At 31.3% G+C, this 18,869-nt stretch overlaps 1 protein-coding gene across 1 annotated transcript in view; it reads right to left on the bottom strand.

Moving 5' to 3' along the window:
- Positions 1–2,059: 2,059 nt before the first annotated feature.
- Positions 2,060–18,869, bottom strand: part of LOC118195331 (synapse-associated protein 1-like) — a 60,725-nt gene continuing 43,915 nt past the window's right edge. The window contains exons 6-8 of the mRNA XM_035366632.2: positions 15,807–15,869; positions 13,256–13,414; positions 2,060–9,315 (exon numbers count right to left, since the gene is read on the bottom strand). Of these exons, the coding sequence (XP_035222523.1) occupies positions 9,182–9,315; positions 13,256–13,414; positions 15,807–15,869 (356 nt within the window). The 3' untranslated portion in view covers positions 2,060–9,181. The remainder of the gene's footprint in view (positions 9,316–13,255; positions 13,415–15,806; positions 15,870–18,869) is intronic.

Genomic DNA, 18,869 nt, shown 5'->3' with positions numbered 1-18,869 from the left:
CTGAATCAATATGAAGGCAGCAGGATTAGAAAACTAAGTTTTATTAATGAAATAATGCACCATTAAATATTAACATTCCATACCGTCAACTTCGAAATATGAAAAACTGGTACAGTCAAAAGTCGTTAATTCGGACACACATAATCCGGAATGATCTATAATCTGGACCTCAAAGCCACAAACTTTCTGCGCATGCGCGTAAGACCTTTACGGCTGTGAATATGCGTGTGCGCATAACACGTTTACGCATATGCCTTTAATGTATAACGGACGGTATAAGCTAAGCTAAAATTATCTAATTCAGTTAATATTTCAGATTGCGTTGTTCTTTAATCTTCGAATTGGATCCGGTTTATTATTTTTTGCAGACTGTTAGAGCAATTTTATAAAAGAAAGCTTGAACTTTCGATTATGTTAAATAGAATTTCCAATATATATTTACTAATATGTAAAGGATCTACAAAGCGAAAGTAGGTTACGAAGTCCATTAAACAAAAAGTGGAATTGCTGCAAAAAATGGATAAAGGCATATCCTTTGTTTTTCTAACCATTGCAAAATCTGTTTAGCAATTTCACGCTGCTCTGCGGCTGGGGGGGGGAACGCCTTGGAAGTTGATCTGTCAGCACTATCCTTATTTTCAGGGCAGATGTTTTTATTTTATTTGGCTTATAATTCCTTACTAAATGTAGTATTTCATCTCGATGTACTCCGTCTTTGATATGATTTAAATCAAATTCCTCGTCATTATAATTCGCTTCCGATATTGAAGAAAGTGACACAGAGGTTATTGAAAACGAAAAAATTTCGATTGACAAATTAGTCGGTATTCTCGACACAGTAATTATAGGACTTGAACAGCGGAACTTTGTAACTGAAGAAGAAATTATGTCTGTTTATAGAATTAAAGAGAAAGTATTATCACATAAAACGAAGCAACTTAAACAACTTACATTGAAAGAAATGTTTAATAAAGTAAACAAATAAATATTAAGCCTTTTTTTTTTGTAAATTTTGATACCCATTAGATCATAATTGTTCATTTCATAAATTACGGTTTCATATTTTTAATTTTATAATTTCTGCATGCCATCTTACCAGATTTAAATTGATGATCTATAATCCGGAATCGCCGAAGTTCCGAAGAGTCCGGATTAACGACTTTTGACTGTAGTTTCTAAAAGGATATCGCACAGCGCCGACACCATTTTAAAAAATACTCCAAATTGACCTGAATTCCTTTTATGATTCTGGTTATTGAATGCAAATGGTTATAATGCAAGCGATGTAAAATATATTTATATTTAACTAGAGTCTAAATTTTATGTTTTTTGGTTAATTTCATGATATTTTTCTATTTTCATACCACATATAGTAGAAAAATTTTATTTATAGTAGTGCACCATATTTTGATGTGAAACAAAATTAAAAATAATTATCAACAGGTTAAGAATTGGTTGAATTTTCATACAAAGTTCTACGAATATTTATAGTAGACTCGGGCAATTCAGATAAAATAAAATTTAATATGAAAAAATTATGCTGAAAATCCCCAGTGATGGCAGAATGTAATTTTCACACTTAAAAGTTTCATTTATTCACTAATTTTCACTTATTCATTGTTGGGAAACATTTCTCTTAGTAAAGGCTAAAAATTAAAAACTGCAGTTTGGTGATTTACTAGAGACAGGATGAAAAACTGGAAAAATTGGTAACTATGACATTCTGCAGAATGCCTGCGGTCTAGTGTAGGTCAGAATGATCTTCAAAACAATACCTTCCGCAACCTAACCCCAGAGCACTTGATACCATACCGAGCCTGCTATTAATAATGCAACCACTACTAGTACATAGCTAGCCTCAACCAATTCATTTTAATCAAATTGCAGTGAATATTTTTGCAGCATGTTAGACACAATGGAAAAATGATTAACATAAAAAAATAATCTGGAAATCGTACTCTAGAAATTCATTGACACGATGCATCAAAGCAGTTAAATAAAGGAAATTACTGTAAAATATAATATTGATTGAATTATTTTTTAAGAATAAGACATTACATAAATCTCTTTCTTTCTTTAATAGTAAGTTTAATAACACACTCAAAAAAATTCTACTTTTTAACTTCGAAAATTAGGATGTTAAATACTCATTCTCAGCTGTATTTTGGTATATGACTTAATTATGATAAATTTGATAATTTTAAACTTATTTTTTGTTAATGGGATTTACAGCCTTTACTGCTATATAACAGATCATATTTTTATATCACTACAGAATAATCATGAAAACAACTTTCAAAAGCATAAGCTGAATACGAAAGCAAAATCAAACATGACAAATGCCTAGCATACTATAAATGTAAACAATTAATATCTGGAACTTGTTTAATTAAAAAAGTAACATCTTTAGTAAAAGAATTTTAAATGAAAATCAATTTTTTAATAACAAGCTAGATAAATTTCAACTACATTTACCTACACTGTGTTACCTTACTTGTGTTTATATATGTATATAGATAATATCAAGATTTTATTCAGATATACAAAGCTTTTTTCACAAATTAGTTTTTACAATTATTACATGCAATAAAGCAAAGAAGTAAATTATATACCTAGTTATAAAATCAGTCATTTTTTAAATATTGACTATCATATGCAATCTACACACACACAAAAAAAAAGGGGGGGATTGCTATTCATACACCATATCACAACAATTTTGCAAGATTCACTTGAAAAGTAGACAGCCAAATTTCACTTAGAAGGGAACTCAATATAAAAATAACCAACAGTTATATGCTACAGCATAATGTTCACTAATACACTTCTAATAAGAAGTTATAATTTAAATAATAAAAAGGAAGATATTTCAACTCAGAATATCAAAATATTCACCTTTAAGGTCTAGTAAATATGACTAATATAAGGACATTACTGTTTTGATTCTTTTTTTCTCTGCACCTCAGCTTTGCTAAACATTCAATAAATGATCAGTTTATTAATTGTCACATTAAATATGTACTGATTGTATCAAATACATATGACAGCACGAGGCCTTTTTTGAAAATTATGATTCATCACCTTCTTTGCATTCCAGCTACATATTTCATAGATTAAATCTCTATTTTTATATCTAACCTTTGATATTACCTAATAAGTAAGTGTTTACTGAAAACAAAACAGTATCCTTCAGCTTTCATCTGTTAATTTCCAATTTTAGTTTTTCATTATGACAATCATTTTGGGGATCACAAATGGAAAGGCACAATTAACAGCACTGCATAGCCCAGTGCCAATATTTTGGTTTTTATATTATTTAGCTTTCGAAACTAAGATGCTACTTTTTTTTTATTACTGCGTACTTTTGGATGAGTAAAATCTAAATTTGTCTTCATAAATATTAAACATTCTGGGTTGAAAGACCTTTGATATATGTCAAAATATTTGAAAACATTGCAACTTAATGCTCACCTTGATTTAAAACGAAAATCCAGTTACCAAGTTCTAAATATGCATAATATGTTGTAGAGATTTCACAAATGACTATTAATAATCTCCAGAGAGAAGAACTGAAATATGTATATTACACTACCATGTATTCTGATAAAATAACATTCAATCATATAAAGAAAGCAATCTTACAACTTCAAGAAAATTTGATTAACTACATATAATACAAATATTAATTTATGCAAATAATACAGAAATAACAAACATAATAGAAAAGAATTTAAATGGCAAAAATATACATATCTATTAATTTAGCCTCCAAACAAAATCAACACAGGCACAATTTTAAATACATGTATAAAAACACTGCCTTAACTTCATAATTAAAATTAAACGCTTCTTTGTCCACTTACCTTAATTTTTTTTAAACGAATAAATTCCAAGGAATGATTAAAAATACATAAAGGGTTAACCCCATTTTTTTTAGCTGTAACTAATGCCATTTTCAAGTAAATTTAAATACTCCCATGAAAGAAGTATGTTTAAATAAGCATTTACTGAAAACACTGTCATGATATTAAAGAAATATTCCTGCAAACAAAATATATTAGCTTGTTATATATATTTACAATATTTTGCTGTAAGCCATATGCACCAAAAAATAAAATTTTCCTAGCTGTTGCATTATAGAAATATATAAGAATATCCTTACATATTTAAGATATACCTATATAAAGAAAATTCTCTTCGGTTATTTCGGGCAGCTGCTTTCCATACACAGTATTTACACTGGGTGGTTAGAATCACCCATATAATAAATAAGCATACTGGATGATTCCTTTTAGAAAAACGTAATAAATCCTTTCCCCATTCCTCAAATGGACATTGATCCTGCAAGTTGGATAAATACAATCAGCAATAGTAGCTAAGTTATACTGTTCTGATACAATAGTTTTGTGATATGAATCTCCTGTTAGAGAAATCTTACACCTCAGCATCAGGAACAAAAAAGGAATATACAGACAATACTACCTAGTCTGACAACAATCAGGCACACTGGTCATTCCACCCCTTTGATGACTGAATTCATGAGCTAGGCAATTTCATATGATCTTAAGTGTGGACAGTAGCTCTGGGCATTTTGTGAAATCTGTCTTATGATATGTGTTACTGCAAAGCTATTGATACTAATCATCATGAAATTACATTATTAGGAGTAACATAATAGAATTTTTAATGCATATACTTCAGAAATATACATGATTCAAAAACAGAACACGTATGTTGAGGCAGTTTCCCACTATGAATCTTCCAGTATGTTTATTGGATGGGTTATGTTAACCACTCGGTATAAAAAAAATAACAAAAATTAGGTACTTTAATAATGAAACACATGTACCTCAATACAAAATTGGGCCTCAATATATGAAAAATATATATATATATATAACAGGAACAAAATATGACCCATGAACACACATACACACACACACACACATCACACATATACACAGAGATGCACAAGTCACACATATTTTTACACACATTTGCTGTCACAAAAGATCCCCCATAAATTGCATAACACACACAGTTATAACTATACAATAGACAACTTTAAATAATCATATATAAACTGAACTTCTATAATAGAAAGTAACACAATATGGAATAAGTTTTACATTTGTTTAGAAATACAGTAAGTATTAATACATTATACATTTTTAATCTTATGAAAACTTCAATAAAAATGTTTGAGTCAGTGATTAAAATTCAATTTTCTCATCATTATTATTTTTAATTTGATGAATTAAGACATTAGAAATGATTGTTGAGGAAAAACTGATACACTGGTAATTATTTTTCTTTTTCTACTGTTCACAGGAAACACAATTTTAACACACAGCTCGTCATTATTTTACACTAAAATATAAATAATTACCCAAAATTCTGTCATATGTGCTTTTAAATATTTATATTACATTAAAATAAAAGCACACAAGAGCAGCGCAATTCATATACATAAAGTGTATCACCTTTTTGCATAAAAGCCATGACAAGTTAATTATTCAAGTTGCTTACAAAACAAATCATAAAGTGATAATTAACATCCATACTGGAATAATACCACATATTTTGAAGCAAGGTGAAATGTAATTATTAAAAAAGTAGTTTCAAACAAAGTGTTTTAATATAAACATACAACAACATAGAATGAAGACTTTATAGAATTTTAAAATTTTATGAAATATAACAAGATATTTCACGAAAAGCAACTTTTATAAAATCTGTAGTCTGATAGCAACATCAAACACATGTAAATTAGTAATTCATGATTTATTAATGAAAGTGTCTAGATTATAAGAGGCACATTTTCATATTTTGCATTTTATATAAAGATATGATTGAAAATGAAAATGAAAATTTTAAATGCACATACAAAGCAAAATCAAAAGTTAAGAAAATGTTTCCTAAATAGACGAAAATAATTTGGTATAGTTAACTAATATAAATGACTAAATTATGAAAAAGCTTATATATTCAAAATAAGCCCACAAGCAAGGGAAAAATTTTTGTTTTCAAACAGGCCAATGACTAAAAATCTACTTGCATTAACAGCAGAAAATTATACATAGAAATCATTTCAGGTATGCTATTTAAATATCAAAAAGAGATCAAAATATTTTACTGAGTATTAATCAAGCAAAGCATACTTTAAACACTAGGACAATAGTTATAAAAATGGCTTACACAATTTAACAGAAATCTTGTTATACATAATCCCAAATAAGTAGTGTTGAATTGAAAATATGTTTTTGTTATATTTACAATAGCTACACTGTATACTTTAAACATGCTCATCTTCAATCAGGGGGCTGACAAACCATTAATCACTATAAAATTGGGCAAAGCAACAACCTTGAGTTTGGTGTAGATTTTGTCAAGACCATATCAATTTCAAGGACAAACAGGTACAGGCCTCTCTTCAACAGAAGCAAAGAAAAGTGCAACGAAGGGAATGCAACCAAAAGGAGTAAAGTAAATGAGAAGATAGCGCCATCTGTAGGCAGAAATAGTTAAGAAAAATGAAATATTATGTTTATAGAATTTCAAAAGTATTACAAAAGACTGGATTAGAATTAGTCATTAATTAAAGAAAATAAACCTTTGTGAATGTGAAAAGCTTCAACAAAATTCAATTCACCAATGGAAGATGCTTTTTGGATAATTTTACAGACTCTAATTTCTTACTATGATTACCTACTGACGACTTGTTAATTTACCTTTCCGGACATAAGTTTCTTGTTCCCTCATGTGAAACTTTAGCACTCTTTCAGCTTCGCTGATCTATCTCAAACCATACTGACAAGATATGCTATAAATTCCCTATGAATTAAAATAAGAAATGGAATCTACGAATTAAACCACGGATTTTACTCATATGCAAGAAAATGACTTTAAAAATGAACTTCTGAAGAATCTGTGCAATTTTGTAACAGAAGGATGAAATTGAAGCGTGAAAATGTTACTAATTTGATTTTTAACAGCAGCATGTCTTCTTTGAAGGCAAGATGAAAATTTTTTAGTCTTCTTTATCAATGTCCATGAAAGAAAATCCTCAGTCAATAGTTACTGATCTCAAATAATTGAATTCATTAGCAAGCAGAGATTCTGAGAAACAAACTTTGTGCATACAAAATACATAATAGTCAAAAGGAACCATCTTTTGCTTAGCTTGGTGGCATAGCAGTGGGAGGATTACCATAACAGTAGTTCTGAAATCAGATTCTTCATGGATTATAAGAATATCAAGGAAATGAAGGGTGCTGCCAGCTTCAGTTTCAAAAGTCAACTGGATGGTTGGATCAATTTAATTTATAATAACTTTCTTTGCTCCCAATGAAAAGGGCCCTCAAAATCGACAGATTCTTTCTAAATCTAAACCAAAGATAAGGTTGTTGCTTTGTCTTATTTTATGCTTTTACTTAACATGTTTCTCTTCTGTCTTCATGACCCACTAATTTATGTACTCCTGCATGTTTAGACTAACTACTACAGTTTTAAAAAGCAGGGAGAAAATAGACCTGTAAATAACTGAAATATTAAGCCCCAATCACTGTTGACAGACTGACATTTAAATGTTAAATATGAAAATATTTACCATTGTATCCTTCTGATATATAAAATGCATAAAAGAAGAAGAAAATTTATGAGAACTTTACGTTACCCCTTTCAATAAAAATCAAGTGTACTCAAACTTCATGTGCACTACAAATAAGCATCTCTGCTATTCATAATACCTTATCATTGCATCTAGGATGCGCTTTCAAAAACAATCCAAAATATCAGTTATGAGTCAAGATATGGAACAGTAACAGAGTACCTAACTTGTGCAATATGTTTAATTATCTCATTCTCAATGACAGCATTAATAAATACCCCGAGGACAGGGAACAGAAACTTTCAATCTTTCTTATGCCCCATCATAATCTTTATTCGTCAAAAACATACTCTGAATTCTGTCAGGAAAGGATATACTCTCTATTTCACATTGTGGCACATGAAATCTAAAAATAAGTTGCATTTGGCCATGTATTAAACAAGTTCGCCAATCCCTGTCTTAAATCATATCACAGGTTACACATGAACAAGACAAATACCGTTGGTACCATTTTTAATACTAAAACAAAAATAACAGAACTACTCTCATATCAATTAATATTGCCGATAAAACTTTCTCCTGTCCTACAAATGTATGTATTTGACAAATACATTTTTTAGAATTTAACATGTTACAACAGATATTCGAATGTAATCTCAGTAGATTTAACATAATTTTCTAAAATCTTTTCATTTTTGTCATTTTTGCCTACATTAAAAATATTTTGGCAACATTCAAAATACTGTATTTCACAACATCAAAGAAATGCTTCCTTAATACAACTTATTAAATTCAAATACATTTATAATGTAAAAAATTCAATACAAGAAAACAGCTATTTTCATTTCAAACTTCACTAGAACAATATTACTTAGCTATAACAGATCAATCAATATAAATTACATTACTTTATGTAATGTAGATGTTAAATAATGCTTTCAGCTTCAATTTCAGAATTAAACACCTATGAGAAATTAAACAGAAATAAGATGGTAGAAAATACCTGACTTACAATCAAAAATATATCCATTACATACTAAAACACAACTTAAATCATATAGTAAAACATTTCCCTTTTTTTGAAAGAAGAAACTGAAATTTTGAATATAAAAGAACTGATCCACTTCCTTTTAAACTATTCTACCATTCAATTTTGTATTCCTAAAGGTGACAGCTGCAGTGTTTTTGAATAATAAGTTATATAAGTATATACAAAATACTAGATGTTTAATACATCTCATGTTAACCATGAAAACTTATAATCAGTAGTATAATTGACATTAGAAGTTAAAATTGCTAAATTTTATCCAATTTATTTATATTTTTTCAATATTTAAGCTGCTTAGTAATCAAACTGATTAAATATGACTATCCAATATCTACATAAATTTATACGTTAGTAGCATAATTAAAAAAACGTCACTGTATATTCTTAACAAATATAAAAACAATAGTTTCAAAATGTACAACATAAACAGGTACTTAATGCACAATTAATGCCATCAAAAAGTACTGGAACTTGGACAGAAAAAAATTTGTCCACACAAAAACACAGTTAATGATTGCACACATTTAAACAACATCTTTGGCTTTATCTTCCAACATTTCCTGAATTTCATTTTCCCAGTCAGGATCCTCTTCAGCTCCTTCAGCAACAACCTCATACTCTTGCAATTCTTGCTGCATTTCCTTTTCCCAGTCATCATCTGAGCATTCATTAAAAAAGAAATATTATGAAACTTTTTCTGGATATTGATTGCTGTAATGTGAATCTGAACATAGCACTAAACACACATACATAACTACAGAGTAGATAATCAGCACCAGCTTCTGTTACTCAAATATTTGCTTACATTAAAAAAGATAATTATATATTTATGGAAATTTAGGAATTCTTTAGACTAGTAATAAATTCTGAACTCACTAATGAATTTGAGAAATGAAGAATGTAGTATTGAGTTATAAGAATGACTTTATAAATACGATCATAAACAAAAAGTATTTTTTTATTCTTGAACTCAGTAAGTATAGCTCTAGCATAAAAATATACTATAAAATGATATAATAAATCTAAATTACACTTAAATTTGAGCACAGGACTAATTAATTTATTAGTTCAAAACATTAGTTGTATTCTAGATATTACAAGAGATATGATCAACTTTTAGCAGTTCTCATAGATTAGACCTTAAAGAACTAACTCCTGCTTTTCCTACACCAACAAATTATGGATTTAAACTTCCTCAAAAGAGGACATCAAGAAATGGGAAAGACAAGAGAAATTAACCAATGTTTTCACAAGTAGAGTTCCACCACACTTCCCGTACTGCTTCATTCCAGTGTTATGGAGTTTCATACCAATTTCCAATGATCTCCAGGGAATGAATCATATGATTTCCTATCTGTCTTTCCTTGCACTTGAGACAGCTTTCAGTTCTCCAGTATTTTAATGCCTCCACGGTGCATAGAAAATACAGACTTACAAACATTTAAGCCTTCTCTAAAGTTCAAGCCTGGGCCAAATGATAATGGCAAACAGCATCACTAATCACGATACCAGAGTAGAAATAAATTCCACAGCAGTAGCATCTCAAAACTATTTCTTTTCTTGAATTTGCAGATTTTCAACTCTAGTGTTTTGCATTCGATTATTCAGGGTCATGACATCTACTCTCTCTCCATTCTCTCACTTTTGGGTAAGTGTAACAAAGGTTACTAATCATTTAGTAATCACATTTTCAATACTATCACAGATCATAAACTCAATAAAGTTAAAAACCTTACAAACTCTTATAGCACCGATTCCCCCCAAAAAGTTCTTATCCACAGATCTCGACTTGTGATATACAAGGTGTGATACACACACACACACACACACAAAAGAGACTACGTGTCTAGCTTGAAAAAAGAGTAGAGTTGGCAACAGCTGTTTTGTTGATATCATCCCAGACACCTCCTTGATCCATGCGACTAGTTTTGACTTAACTGATCACACCAGTTGTGAGTACTGCATCGAGTGAGCATGTGCAACTGCATTCTTCCGGAAAATGTTTAATGTAAAAATTGAACAGTGAATCAACATCAAGTTTCGTGTGAAATTTAAGAAATCAGCCACAAAAACATTTCAAATGTTAACTGATGCTCATGGAGATGAAACTTTGTCTTGTGCATGTGTGTTTGAATGGCATAAGAGGTTTCCAGGGGGAAAAGACAAAGCACTCATATCAAAATAAAAAAATTCAAGGCAACGTTAATTGTCTTCTTCGACATTAATGGAATTGTAATGATTGAAAGGCTTCCCAGTGGTCGGACTGCTAATCAACACTACTATACTCAAGTACTATAAAAAGACTTCGGGGAAAAAAGGTCACAGTTGTGGCGTGATGGAAGGCTGTTGTATCAGAATAATGCACCCACTCACACGGCCCACATCTGTCAAGTAGTTTCTGACAAGAAAAACATTACTGTGATGGGATATCCTCCTTGTTCACCTGATTTGTCTCCATGCAACTCTTTATTTCCTCTTAAGTTAAATCTTGCTTAAAGGGAAGCCATTTTACCTCAGTTGAAGAGGTACAGGCAAAAATGCAGAATCTCTTAAAGGGCCTTCCAAAAAACCGCCTTCCAGAACTGTTACCAGCTACTGCAGGACCGAATGCAGAAGTGTGTGAATGCTAAAGGGGACTATTTTGAAGGTGATAATGTCACGGAGAACTGATTCTGTAAGTACAATTTATTTTACCAGTCTCTCTCTCTCTCTTTTTTGTGTGTGTGTGTGTGTGTGTGTGTGTCTTACCTTGTATTTCAGAATCAATGGTTCAAACATAAACAATGGAAGTAAAAATTAAAAGCTCTATTTATTCATGCTAGAACCTCATAAAAGTCTATGCCCACTAATGACTGACTGGATAAGAGTGCTAAATACTGGTAATTAAAATAAGTTTGAACTTCAGCAAACAGGGTTGCTGCGTGGATGTATTTGTGATTCTCTACATTTGCAACATAACTATTTTCCTCACATAATCCTTCATGGTCTTCTTTGCCTTGGGCAGATAATTCTCATAAGCTCAGCTAAAATTCAATGCATGTAATACTGAACGATAAACCAAAAATACTAACTTTCTCTTATGCAAATATATATATATATATATTTTCATTTGCACACATTTTTAAATGAAACTGCAGATTTTCATATTCCATGATTTCATAGTTATAGCAAATTCTGTTTCGAGACAAAGGATGATGTACATAATTAGTTCTGTCAAAGTATGCAATGAAAGTTTTATGGTTCATTAGCTCATATTTTTATGACATAACTCTGGAATAAAATTACCTATCTTAATACCATTTTCATGACCATTCTAAAATGAAAGCAAAAAATATGTGATACATATACACTTCCTCTCTTGCAAAATCATCCATGAAACATTATTGTGATGGATGATTATCAGCTAAGAAAGTATTTTTAAGAGCATGCTATAAATAAGAGGTATAAAACTATCCTAATTTTTTTCAGAAAGGCTCTCTAATTTTTAGAAGCTGTATGACATTACTTGCATGCTACTGGAATAAAAGGCACATATTTCATCAAGTGAAAAAAAAAAAGTTTTATTAGCTTAACCCTCTAAGCAACCCGGGTTTTTGGATCTGTCATGAAGACCTGTATCTAAAGATCTTTTGTAAGTTAAATTTGTATATTTACCTATTTTAGTCTCTATTTTCATAAACTTACATTCATTAAGATGACATTTATATTATTAATGTAAGAAAGCAAAATATCTTAAATTACAAGCTAGTTTACACCACGTAACAAAAAAATCTCATGACCGGATAAAACTGGCCATGGCACTTAGAGGGTTAAATAGTGGCAGCTTCTTACTTGCAGGCTTATGAATAAATAAAACCCTAGCTCTGGATCAGTTATAAATATAATATACTATTAATAACCTTTAATATACAAATAATATTTAAGCAAAGTTTTCAAAGTTACATTAGGTAATGATTTAATTTTAAAGAAATCAGTTATTACAAAACAATTCTTTTGAAATATTTTAGAAATTTGCTTATTAAAAGTATTATTAAAAAGTCTACACAACTTCTATAACTACATTACATTGGAAAATTACACAAAAAAGTTAATGTGTAGACAGGATGAATTGTAAATTCATTCTAAATTAACACTTCACTATCAATCAGCCAGTGAGTCTAGAGTAAAAAAGAACAAACCAGTGGCAACTTTTCCATCAGTCAGATATAATGTTTGATACAGAATGAAGTATGAAAAATTATATAAAACAATGTTGCAATTACTATTAGCTTACTAGGGGTTCTTGAATTTTCTTTACATAATTTACAGCAGTACCTCTGCAACTTTAGATGCTTTGATTTTTAAGAATTTTGTTTAAGTCATGCGCATATTAAATAAAAAATTAAATATTTGTTCATGTTAGGTATATTTTTCTTGACTAGATTCCCGCAATTTGCTTGAGACACACTATATTCATTTACAAACAATTAACACAAGTACTAATTCAATAATTAAAAAAGCTAATGAAAAAAATACCAATAACAAGTACACCCTAAAAACGTTTATAAATTATATATAACAATTGCACAATTTTGCCATTAAACAAATATTCCATTTACCTTTCGATTTCTTTTCAGTAACTCCCAGCAGTTTCATTCCTTGCTTAATATCCTCTTCAGACACACAACTGGACTGAAAAGCATCACTTACAAATTCATGATTTGGGCTGTCAGTGTGATCAGAATCTGCCATATTTTCTACAGGAGTTTCCACTACACCTGTAATAATAATAAACAGAAATAAATTATTCAATAAACTGTAAAAATTAATTTCAAACTACATTTAAAATCTGACTATATAAAGCTTATTTCATGATACAGCATTCGTTACTATGTTAAAATTTAATATTTTATCTGAGCCCCTCGGCACATCATAATTAACTTATCTGTATTTATCATTTTAACACTCACATAAGGTTATAAAAATTAGATTTAGAATGTTGTATTACATTAGATTTAGATACATGTATTTATCAGCCTATGCACATTATTATACTAAAAGCAAAATTTAAAAAAAAAAAGTCTACATGTCAGTATTTGCACATTACAATGACAGCTGTATGCTAGTCTAATAAAATATGAACTACAATTATGTATTTTGCATTTAACTTACATTTATGCTAACCTGGTACGGTGAATAAAGTTAGAGTAAAAATGTAGATTAGTTTATGTTACTTAATTTCATCAGAGCACATAGAAGCAATCTACCTTACAGAGCTACATTTACTAGAGATCTATGTAAGTTTACTTTACATAAATATTACAGCTCAAAAAACCCCTGCAATCTCTTCCCTTTACTGCATACAGAATCGGAGACCACAAAACAATTGTCAGATTTTTCTACTGTCATTTGTATGTCATGAATATATGTATATCTTTAGAGGAGGTAATTTTTAAGAAGCAACTAATAAATATTTTTAATGGAGATTTCTAACTTTAGAATAATTTACTAAAGGTGGTTATAATTTACTCCATATCAGGAAACAGGCATTTTATTATTATTAAAAATATCAGCAAAATATTACAAACCTATAGTACCACTTTCACACAACATTTTTAGTCTTCTTATCTTCACTTCTGTATTCTGTAAAAAATCAAAGCACCATGAAGGAAGTTTTTGATGAAATTGAATATGTGTATAGCTCATACACAGATAATAAAATGACTAAAATATAAAGGTCATAGTTGATGTCCTCGGGGCTCACAATCACCCACTAAGTGTTCAAATTAGTAATTGGTCGAACTGCCCCTGGTGGCAATGCATGCTTGAATTCGTCGAGGCAAGGAATGGTAGATGTTCCTAATGTCATCCTACGACACATTGTGCCAGGCATTCATCAGTTGTCACTCCAGATCTGCGATATTTTGTGGTGCCTGAATCTGGTGGCCTACTATGTCCCAGACATGCTAGATTGGTGAAAGGTCTGGTGACCTTGCTGGACAAGGAAGAGTATCAACCACATGGAGACAGACCAGAGTTATGCGAGCAATATGTGGCCTGGCATTATCTTGTCGGAAAATAGCCCCAGGATGATGTTCCATGAAGGTTAATGCAACCGGCCGCAGTATGGTATCAACATATCGTTGAGCTGTTAAAGTCGTATGGAGATTGACTAAAGATGACGTGCTGTCATAAGAAATAGTGCCCCACACCATCACACCAGGGATTATGGCTGTATGCCTTCGTAAAACAAAGGCTGATTGGGACTGCTGGCCCTGTCTCCTCCAGACATGAACACAGTGGTCATCTGCTTCAAGAGTTAAGCGGAATTCATCGCTGAACACTATATGATGCCAGTCTGATGGCAGCCATGACGATTGGCTGTGACACCACTTCAGACGACTCTGCCGATGTTGTAGGATCAAAAGCAAACATCTTAAAGGCCTCAGTGTAACTCTGCCTCAGACAAGCACCATGAGATGGTGGATGGTAACCGGGTAACCACAGGAGGTATAGCGTGGCTGTAGTGCGTTGAATAATCGACAATGATACCATTGAGGCGGTTCGGGCCTGGTGAACAATCATCCTATCTTGCCTCACATTTGTGCTCCTTGGCCTTTCAGAGTCTTCAATTCGTTGGCAGTTTCCTTGCAGCAACCATTGCTGCCAACATCTTTGCACAGCAGTGTTTGTAAGCTGCAGGTGGCGGCCTACTGCTGACCACCCAGCTTCATGCAACCCTGCAATGCGACCAAATTCGAAGTCGTTTAGTTGTCTGCGGGGTCTTTGATATCATCGTAATGGCATCTTTAGTTGCTTCTTTACGGAATTACAATGGCAGCAACACAAAAAGATAAATTTTCCACCTCTGTTACTGGCTTTGTGAATTGCATACTAGAAATGTGCACTATGATAGCAATTCCAGTTCATTTGCCTTGAAACTTTGATCATTTGCATGTTCGATCAAGATGCTTTCGCATACCAAATTTCATCAAGATCGCAAAAGTCCTTCTTGGTGCTTCGTTTTTTTTCTCTCTCCTTTTTTTTTTTTTTTTTCAAAAGAGTGTATGTGATATGGAATTGCAACAAATATGAAATAAATACCATTTTACATCTTATTTCAGTCAAACAGAATAGATCATGCAAGAGTATACAAATGTATTTCAATACCTTTAACACTTTCCTCTGACGAATCTCGATCTGTATTTCCAGACAAAGTTTCACCACTGCTGCCTGCAATACAGTCATACAGCAATGAAATATGCAACATTAAATACAAGAGCCACTATTTACATCCATGAATAAATAATGTAAGAAAGAATTGTTCAGCTTTTTAAATGTCTAAAGAAATGAAATGAAGATATAGTTATAAAAATTTTTGAAATCATTGTTTTAAATGAATACTAGACTGTTTGAAAACACCGATACTGGTTTAATGCCATAGCTATATTCGAACAGAAAATTAGATTATCAGAGCTTGGTGTTTATGGAAATTATTTATAAAAAATATAAAAAGTTTTAAAATTACTTAAAGTAACATATTCTAACATCATTTTGTCATTACTTTGATTACCTTACTTTAAAAATGTTTATACCATGTTTCCTCGAAACTAAGACCCAGTCTTATATTAACTTTTGCAGCAAAAGACATGCTAGTGCTTATTTTCAGAGGATGTCTTATTTTTCATACACAATATTTAACATTTGGTCATATTCAAAAAACATATTTTTTCAGGTTCAAGAAATGCATTTATTCATGTTCAAGAAACATTAAAAAATAAAGAAAGAACAAAATCATTTATTCTAATACAGCCATATTGTCATCCTCGGGAACATCATCAAAAAGCTTCAAATCATGAATTCCACCTGAATTTTTTGCAACTTCATTTCCTCCAAGATCATTAGCCCTAGCCTCTCATGTTGAGCAACAGAACTCTCCTCAAATGAGCTCTTCTTCTCCATGTAGACTGCTTATAAGACACTGGCAACACAGCTGTCCATTATTTTATCCCACAGATTCTTCACCCAAGTAGCGACTTCCTGTAGCTCAGGCTTCACAAATTTTCCTTGTTGATTTCTCTCCATTCTATTTTCAATGTAGTCATTGATTTCTGTGCACAAAATGCTCTTTAAATGCCTTGTTTATTGCAATATCAAGACTTTGGAAATATACACTCCTTCCTGAGTTAATAATTATTTGATCAACTGTTATTTCTGCAAGGATATTCTTCATGGTTTTATTGCAATAAGTATTGGCAGAATCTGATTCAGTATACCTTTTTGCCCACTTTGCTAAATGGTAGCAATAAATTGACCACTTCCTTATACTTGCTTGCATGCACTACTCTTTTTCAGGCTCTTGATCCATAAACACCGCAGTTTCATCCATAGCAATCATGTTCAAGAGCTGGTCTTGGAACACCTGATGCCATCAACAAAACATTTGAATGCAAGTGCAAGTATTTAATCACTTCAGTATTTTCCAATTTGAACAGTGTTGTCAGCCTTCTTAGGGACAGTTCATATCACTGAAGGAAGCTATAAATCCAGTGCTTTGAATTCATGTGGCAATGCTTAGCTGTGATGCCACTGCAAGGGCAAAAATGTTTGAATATCCTCCCTCCCTGCAAACAACCAAATACTTTGCTTTTCTGTCAGAAATATGATGTATTCACATATAATGCATTCCGATTCTAAAAATTATGGTTGCCACCCTGATCCACAATTACACTTCTTGGCATTTCCCTCATTGACCAGGTGACTGAACTTGGTGTACTCTGATCATCATTTTTGGAGCATTTGTAGATCCAATTACTTCTCTCTGGACACACACACACACACACACACACACACACACACACACACACACAAAAAAAAAAAAAAAAAAAAAAAAAAAAAAATTATCCTTGGAGTCTTTCACAATGGAATAGTTCTATCTTTTTACACTTATTTTATCTGATCATCAAAATTCATTATTAAATCAGGTGCTAAACACCCATTGCTAACAAAATGTATTAAATACTTTGGATTCTAATTTGTTGCAACCATGTCCATTTGTTTCAAAAGCGCATGTGTGTTGCATTTGCACTTGGTCATTTGGCAATAAGGTGCATGTCTGGCTGACGATCTTAAACTAGAACTTATTTTAGAGTAGTGAATATATTAGAAGTAACTTGAAAAATCATGGAAGGGCTTATCTTTTGATTAGGTCTTATTTTCAGGGAAATATGGTAATAAAACGACCTCAAGCTATGCAATAAAAAACTATCTTTCCCACCAGTCAAGCAAACCATATGCTGTTTTGTTAGTTGAATCCTCATGAAAACTTTTCATAGGGCTGTTCATATAGCACCCTGAAATTTCTTTTGGTTCATTTCTAAAGGCAGGTTTCTATGGAAGCACTTACATATAAAATCGTATACACATTTCTTAAGCTTTTATAGAACTAAATAGTTCTTTCCATACTGTATTTAAATATTTTTCAGTCTCTAATTAAACATATACAGAAGCATAAAATGGGCACTTAGGCCTACAAGAACATTTAAGCAGTCACATTTGCAGGACTTTTTTTTTGGGGGGGGGGAACTATAAGATCTTAAAAGTTAGTTAAAAAAATTAGGTTAAAAGATAACCTGTACACATTAATACTTTTGACATTTTAGCATGCAATATTTATAATTTTTCTATGTTGCTTCATATTCTTAATTGTTAATTAGAAGATTGATTTGAAGTAAAATAAAGCCAACAATGACAAAACTCAGACGCAGATGTCTACTGTAGAGTCTTCATCAAGTCAAGAGTGGCACATTAAGCCACATAAAAACTCAAGGAACACTGGCAGATTTCCTGTTAGTTGAATTCTATATAAATAAATGTAAATAAATATTAATCTTATTGGAGTCAGAGAAGTGTTATTAGCATTTCCCTACATTCTAGACACTTCACTGGTTTACTCAGACATAATCCTAGTCTACTTATAAAGTGTACAAGGTAAGAAGGATGTACAATGATTCTGTAAAATGATGAACTGTCACAGACATTATATATGTTGTAAATAGTTCATGCATTATTAAATATGTGCTATGAACAGCACTATAAGTAGCTACTTGCCCATGGTAAAGTGCAGTAATTTTTAGAGCTCAACAGTGAATTCAGTAATAGTTTCAGTAATTAGCAGTTTCGATTTTGCAAAGCTTCTGTGTTTGTATGAATTGCAGTAAGAATTCAGAATTC

This window comes from Stegodyphus dumicola, chromosome X2, assembly GCF_044657685.1.
Source record: "Stegodyphus dumicola isolate Sdum_Otavi_A_Nest chromosome X2, ASM4465768v1".
Taxonomy (NCBI): domain Eukaryota; kingdom Metazoa; phylum Arthropoda; class Arachnida; order Araneae; family Eresidae; genus Stegodyphus; species Stegodyphus dumicola.
This window is presented reverse-complemented; position numbering and strand designations above follow the sequence as displayed.